Here is a 7864-nt window from a genome sequence, read left to right as displayed (position 1 = left end):
CTATAATGCGTGAAATATCCAAATTTTAGGACCCCTATCCTCCATTACTTATTAGTTAGTACTATAGTAGTATTAAAATCGACTTATTTGCATTTGTTCAAAACCAAAGCTGAAATGTCAAAACTCAAAATCCATAAGTGCCGCAGCCGGGCCCCACCAACCTCCACGTCACGTGCTTTCCTCGGCAAGTCACGTGCATATGATATGAGCTCTCCCGTCCCGACTCTCAGTTCCAATTCCCTCCTCAACTCACTCGCCAAATGCATCCATCCCCATCGCTGATCGCACCACATTAAGAGACGCTTCTCCCTACCACTCTGCTGCTGGCAGCTTTTCTCTTTGAGCAGCAGCGAGCACCCACCGCAATCGAACTCAACAGTTCCCTTTAATCCAGTCCAACCCATCCAATAAATTCTTGCCAAGTCTCTCTCTCTCTCTCTATCTCTTCTTCTTCTTTTCTGAAACCCCACTTTCTCTCTCCCCCTCTCCCCCTCTCCAAGAAATTCCTTTTTCCATATCTTTTTTTTCTTCTTTTATAAAAGACAACGTTCAGATCTTTACCCATTTGCAGCACTGTTATCCCTTTGGGTTGCAAAACCGCTTCTTTCTTTCTTTCTTTCTTTTAGCTAGTACTTCTATACCTATCTAACCCATCCAGCCACAACAACGTACTCTTACTTCTTGTCCATCAGAACAACCCTTCCTTCCTCCTCTGTCTCTCTTTCTCTCTCTCTTTCTGCTGAGTTTCTGACCAGCCCACTCGTTATGGAAAACGGTTGGGACTTATTCAACATCACTACCAACAACAACCTTATTGGAAAAACACACCATCATAATAATAGCAGTAATAGTAGTAACAACAATAATAACGCCAATTGTACCAGTGATAGTAATAACGCACGTGCGATGTGGGATTCTGGAACTATTGCCACTCCGAAAATTGATTGGAATACAAATAATCTTGACAAATCCTCCTCCTTCTTCAACCTAGACAACACCCCTGCCCCCACCGCGGCCACCGTCATTGCATCCCAACAAGAAGAAAAGGGTGCCGTTCACGCGCTAATGTTCGATAATGTGTCTTCGTCTCCATTTCCTTCATGTCTATACGGTAGGGGAGGCGGAGGAGGAGGGTCCCACCCCCAGTGCTGCTATCCGGACCCACACCTAATGTGCCTGAAGTTGGGGAAGAGGCATTATTTCGGGGATGCTGCGGCGCCGCTTGGTGACCGTCAGGGGGCAGCAGCTGGTGGCTTTTCGATGACAACAAAGAGAGGCAAACCCTACTATGACGCTGCGGCTGGATTGCTTGTTGGGCCGTCGACTATGACGGCGGCTGCGGCTGCGGCTGCGGCTGGGGTGACGGTGGCTGTGACACCGGCTGTGGTGCCGAGGTGTCAAGTTGATGGGTGCCACGTGGCGCTGCTGAATGCGAAGGACTACCATAGGAGGCATAAGGTTTGCGAGCAGCACTCCAAGGCTCCGAAAGTTGTGGTCCTAGGGCTTGAACAGCGGTTTTGTCAACAATGTAGCAGGTTCTATTCAGCTACTGTCTCTTTCCGAGTCGGGGTTTGTTTTTTTCTTGGGTTGCACCCGATCTTGCAGTATTTGATGGTGAACGGGTCTCTGAAATATATTGTTATTGTCTCATTTATTCAGCTGTTTCGTAGAACATGGGGCCGGGTCATATTTGCATATGCATATGCATGGGAAAGTGCGATATCTTAGAATCTGGTAAATTTGTGGGTTGCTAGCTAGCAATTTGATGGGGGGTGATTGGTTTGTGTAGGTTTCATGCTGTGGAAGAGTTTGACGAGTCCAAGAGAAGTTGCAGGAGGAGATTGGCCGGGCATAATGAGAGGAGAAGAAAGAGCTCTCAAGATCAATCTGCACCTCGAAACCAGACTCAAGGTACTCATAATACTCACCTATCCATCTTCCATTTTATTAGCATTAACAAGTGTTGAGGCAAATGTTATTCGTGTGTTGTGATGTCTTCAACCTTGCCCGCCGGCTTGTACAGACAAAGGAAATTACTACTGCCAAGTGAAGGGTCTCTTCACTGGTATTGCTCAATTAACTTTAGGGAAAGATAATTAGGATAATCATCTTCTTGGGTGACAAAATGGTCTGAAGTCTACAGCCAATTTTGGTAGCTAGTTCCTTCCTAGTGCTCTTGCTTCATTTCACTGTGTTGAGAATATTAGGATGTGTGCATACTATTTAGGGTCTGATTTTGCAAGGACTTTGGTTGTACTTTCGGGTTAGCACTTCTTTTCTGAGTAACCAATTTCCTTGCCTTTTTGGTCTTGCAGTAAAGGTAATGCCAATTTTGGAAATTTACCTAGATGGATGTGTTTTTCTTCTTTTTTTTTGATAAACGAGAGATTTTAAATTCAAGATTTGTTACTTATAATCTCTTTCATATTATCATCAACCCAACCCTCTCCCCAAACCGGTGTGTTTGAATAGTGTATTGTTTGTAAAAAATTTGTAATTATATCACAAACACATTTTTTAACAGTATTTTTATTTTTTCAATCGCCTTTTTATTACACATTCATCATATCAAGAAAAAGTACTATAGTATTTTTTTAAATGTATTTCTTTCTTTTTTTGGTAAGAACCAGATTCAATCTCTATAGTCCACAAATTAAAAGATACGAAAATGTTTCGTTGAGCTTCACTAAGCACGCAAACACCCCCCCCCCCCCCCCTCTTCCCTCCTCTCTTCCCCTTTTTTTATCTGTTTCGAAATATGAAGATTTTTCGCACCTCAAAACATGCTATTACTTGGACCATTAAACAATTATGGTACTTGGACCATATTCTAAACTGCATAGAAATATCTTCGTGGCTGTAGATGTAGATTTTTCTATACAAATGCAAGTATTCATTCTTGATTAGTGCTTATTGTCTTTCTTTTCTTTTCCTGGTAGGCTTGGTTTTTGCTGAAAATTTACTTTTACGTAATAGTTTTGTTTTAATCTATGATAAGTGAGCTTGATTACCCGACGATGCCTTGGACAAGACTAGCTTGATCACGTAAAGATGGAATTATGTGAATTAGTAAATTGAAAAGATTAAAAAAATTTTATGTAATACCTCTAGCGACATACTAGATTATTTGTGTCTAACAATAGAATTGATCATGCATTCATCTAAGGATGAAAAGTGCTTGTCTTTTGTTTTTTAATTTATTTCTATTGATATAAGACCTCCAACTTAGTCTGCACGTACAAAGTCATGTTGCTATTTCCTTGGATTCAATTGTTAGTGCTTCTTGTTGGCACGAGAGCGAAGCAAAGCATTTACAACTCTGGTGAATCTTGAACCTCTTAGCAATGGCTTTCTATTATAGAATTGTATGTAAATAAAATTATACACATTTGCTTATTCTGGTATACTTATGTATATAAAGGATAGTACGGGAGGGGGAGCCTAAAGAGGGTTGTGTGTGGGGACTAGTAAATATACAAACCTGACTAGAGTAAAAGGGGGTCATAATTGGATTTTTTTTTTGCTGCAGGTGGGATTTGAACCCCCACCTACAGCTATAGCCTAGTCCCTCCCTGGTGACCACTGAGCTTTTGCTTAGTCTGTGTATTAAGAAACAGATTAGTAGGTAAGTGGGGCGGGGTTGAATATGATTTGAGCCCTTTTGTAATGAAAACAGGTAAGCTTCAATTTGGTCTTAAGTTCAAGTTCACAAATTTGTCGATCTTAAGTTAGGTGAACGAAATATTTGAATGGAATTTACAAGTAGCAAGACACAAATTCTGAAACTCAAAAAAGTTCCCTTTGAACTCGAGCTCAATATAGGTAGGTTAATAGGACACGAAACCAAACTAAGGGGAGAGGGAAAACACAAGCTCATAGCAAACTTCCTTTCGAGCCAGAACTATTTAAAATTGAGGTTATTCGCGAGGAGTTAATTTGGAATCTAATTGCAGCTTTAGTGCTAGGTGTTTTTGGCCTTGGTTGCATGAAGATTATGAGAAGGATGAAAGTTCACTCTTTTATCAAATATAGGGAGGCCCTCCAATCAACTGGAAGTGCATCATGTTTTTGACTTCCATTTTGCTCTTGAGACGGGTTTAATTGTGCTTTCTTGATTGAGTTGTAAGGTGTCCAATCTAAAACTACGTGGAAACACAAGGGACAGTATTCATTAATAGGTCGAGCTAGGTAATGGGTAGTTAACAACTAGGAAATGGATGGGTTACACTGGAAACTTGAGTTGGGGATATCTTGAGCTACACCGACGTCCTCCATGGGGAACTTAGAGACGATTGATGACAGATTTCACCAGTAAAAGAGGTGATTATCATCAGGCTGAGAGGAACGAATATATGTTGGGGCTATGCGATGGAAACCATAAATTAAACAAGCATATGTATTTCATTCTCCATAATACTCAAACCAACCATCCCAAAAGACAAGATCCTCAAAGTATGACTACTCGTTTCTTTATTGACGTGATAACTGGCAAGGTAAATCCTTTGACCAGAGTAAAATTTTGTAAGCTTGAAATGTTAGACAACCACAAAAACATAGACAGCGGAAAATCACTGCACAAATATAGACTCCCAAACCCATTTTCTTTTGGTTGATATTGGTAGGAATTTGTTTCCTATCATCCTCTATTTTGGGAGGCCTGGAAAATATGTGGAAAGACATGTCCAAGGTCCCTTGCATGGATATTAGATGATTGAAACTTGTGAAGAAATCATTCGTCTTGAAAACTAGAGACGGGGATATAGTAATCAACAAAAATCTAGAGGGGCTGCAAGTCTCAAGAACCCTTACTTGATAAGAAAATAGCTTCAAAACCTCTAGTAATGCCTTAGATTTTATTATAAGTCTGAAAGAAATTATAAATCATCTGCAGAACCAACAAATTCTGAAAATTGTCAAAAACCACCCAAATTTTTGAAGCACCCAAAAAAAAATTCACGAGGAACTTTCAATTACGATGCAAAATCACAAGGTCAGCTCAAGAGTTGATTTAGAAATTTTACCTGTGGCATGACTTTCAGCAACAGATGCATGTATTAGATATGAAACTTTGGTATGATCAATTGCGGACACCAGGAACCACTTAGGGTAGTATTTTTAAGTGAAACTAATCACTTTACCCCCCACCTTCCAAATAGTTTATAACTTTGCCCTCCCCAAAAATATATCACCTTTTTTTTTTTAACATTTTTTTTTACAAAATGTACCGTTATTAGTTATGGTAGTATCCTTTAATTTCTCTTCATTAAAGCATCCTACAATAAATGATATGCTTCCTTGTGTCTTATACAATTTGTATAACTTTTAGATAGCAATAAAGAAGTATCAATTTCACTTGCAAACCAACTTTATTTTCCTTTATTAATTATAATTAGGTTTTAGTTTAATTCTAAAATATTATCAACTAAGAAAACTCTATTTAGTAAAGGATGTTTTTTATTAGGTACCTAGTGGACATTTTTTTTTAGTGAACACTTGTTAACGCACTTAAATTACTCTTGATTTACTTATCACGTGGATATACATAATCATAATTATTGTACTCCTGCATTTAAACAACCTCTTCAATTAATTATTTTTTTCAAAAAAAAAAACTAATATCTGAGAATCTTGGTAACGAGTGCCTATCGGACATTTTGCTAGCCAAACTGTTAATTAAAAATGAATCCCACAACAAATGACTTTTGTTTATTTGATCAAGTACTGATGTTCACTAGTTTCGTTAAATCTACTTCAAGCACGAAGTTTTCTCCAACTCCATTATACCCGACGTTTTGGACCTCCGAGCTAAAACCATGGTCCGTCCCTGGATGTCATCGTCATATGCTGATTGCTGCATGCTACCTATTATGATTTAGTCTGCTTCATCTTAAAAGTCATTAATTGTTCAGCAATTGCAACCTGATCTTAGTGTGCAAATCCTATCTAAAGTTGCAGCATGTTTAGCAGGATTAACAATCTGATCTCTTTCTCAGTGAATGGTAAATTGATGACTTGTAGTGGAAGATATCCGTATTATCCACTAAGTAGTGGATGTGCTCTCTCTCTTCTGTCATCAAAGAACGATTCCTGGATTTCATCGGCTGATCTCCCTGCAAGGTGCAGCGCTGCACTTTGCGAGTTAATTGCTGAAAATCGAGCGGCTATTTTGGCTCGGCAGCTCATTGTTGATAAGGAATGGCATTGGCATAATCATCCGACTGAAGACTTGAATAGTGCACGTCACAATGGATCAAATGCTTTCGCTAATTATCAGCAGCTTATGGCCACTGGCTCGCATAGTTGGGATCGCATCAACGAAGCGGGGGAGCACGTGACACTGGACCTGATGCAGGCTCCAAATTCTGCGTTTAGTTTCTTGTCCATGCGGGGGAAATCAAAGGAAGATGAAGAATGCCCTGGACTGTGGGGCTCTTTTGGGGGAGCCCATGTTGTTTGAACAATTCATAATTCTTTGCTGGAAAATTCTGCTCAGATTATAACTTAGCATTATATATGTATATCCATAAACTCGTACACCATTTGTAAGAGGGTTAACCATGCTTAATTTGTTTTTTACTCCGTAACATACATGTAAACTTTTGTGTAATTTGTAATCGATAGGTAGATCAGGGGTCAGCTGTTGCATTTCTTGTGTAGTCTATGGCTGTTAGAGCTAGAAATTTGTGAACACTTTTTTGGTAGCAGAGATTGGATTTTGTGATTAGTCTGTAATTCATTTTCTTTTCCTGTTTATTATTATTATTATTCATGTATGAACTTTCGCTGCTGCTACAAAGAAGAACAATGCATAACTCTTAGTAGTAGTCAATTACATGAGCTGAAGGAAGGAAGGTTGAATGAAACTATCATTTGTAATTTTATCCATGGTAAGCTTTGGAAACTTACTCCCGAGATTATTGAGCAGTGATCAAGATATTGACAAAACATCTGGCTTTCATTTGCCTTCAACTAATGGTTCCCTTTTTTCTTTTTTCTTTTACCCAAAAAAAAAAAAGAATTGGCCAGAGTCTCTTGTAAATGATATTATTAAGTAAATTATGGATTTTTTTTCGAGCAATCTAGTCTATATAATTGAGGCATTGGTTCTTTTGTCAGTCTGATATTTCTAGCTGAAAGTTGAAAACGAAGCCATTAGGGTTTGGTCTGGTGTTGCCATCGAGTCTTTGTTGATTGTTTCTAGTATTATTACTCATTGTCAGATTAGGTCCAAAGAAAAGTGCCAGAGGCCTGGTGAGAGAGGATGGAGATCTAGCTATGGCGTCACTTTGGATTTTTGAAGATTCGATATGCTTCTAACTGAGAATAAGATACATTCATCGGTTAAAATTTGGACAAATAGACCAATATTAAATTTGGGGGATGCTTTTTTTTTTTTTTTCTAATATATAAAAGTTTGGGTGGGTTCGGCTTTAATTATCAAGATATGTCTTTGAGACCATAGGTTAATTACAGAAATTCTTACAGATTGGTTATCAACACAACCCTCACATCGGTAGCACTGTAGCAGGATTCGAACACACGACCTTTTGTGAGGAAACAGCCCGTCCTCACGAACTGAGTGTATTTGATAAAACTGAAATTTAAAATTTAAAATCTGAATCATTAAATTATTGAATTATTAAATACTAAATTTGATACATTTGATTGTATATCACATTAAGTGATAAATGAATAGTTTACTACTTATTTTTGAAAATAAATTTTATCTAAAAATTCAGTATCACTTAATTAATTCAGATATTTAATTTTTAGTTATCAAACGAATCCGAACATCTATTAAATTTAAATATTTAATGAAATTATCAAATAGGGAGCCAACTTGTATTGGCAGTTGTGTTTAATT

The 7864-nt window shown here is 38.2% G+C and overlaps 1 protein-coding gene across 1 annotated transcript; it reads left to right on the top strand.

Moving 5' to 3' along the window:
* The first annotated feature begins 588 nt into the window (after positions 1-588).
* LOC113763201 (squamosa promoter-binding-like protein 7) lies at positions 589-6704 on the top strand. Its single transcript, XM_027306944.1, has 3 exons — positions 589-1535; positions 1790-1911; positions 5994-6704. The coding sequence occupies exons 1-3, from the start codon at positions 766-768 to the stop codon at positions 6455-6457; spliced, it is 1356 nt and encodes a 451-aa protein (XP_027162745.1). The 5' UTR covers positions 589-765; the 3' UTR covers positions 6458-6704.
* The last annotated feature ends 1160 nt before the right edge of the window (positions 6705-7864 follow it).

Source organism: Coffea eugenioides, chromosome 2 (genome assembly GCF_003713205.1).
Source record: "Coffea eugenioides isolate CCC68of chromosome 2, Ceug_1.0, whole genome shotgun sequence".
Lineage (NCBI taxonomy): Eukaryota > Viridiplantae > Streptophyta > Magnoliopsida > Gentianales > Rubiaceae > Coffea > Coffea eugenioides.
The sequence above is the reverse complement of the archived record's forward strand: the minus strand, read 5'-3'. Positions and strand labels throughout refer to the sequence as shown.

Excerpts from the sequence above, each read along its gene's own strand:
- LOC113763201 (XM_027306944.1), top strand. The coding sequence starts at position 766 with ATGGAAAACGGTTGGGACTTATTCAACATCACTACCAACAACAACCTT. Across the intron at positions 1,536-1,789 it reads TTTTGTCAACAATGTAGCAG|GTTTCATGCTGTGGAAGAGT; the intron begins GTTCTATTCAGC and ends TGGTTTGTGTAG. Across the intron at positions 1,912-5,993 it reads ACCTCGAAACCAGACTCAAG|TGAATGGTAAATTGATGACT; the intron begins GTACTCATAATA and ends TCTCTTTCTCAG.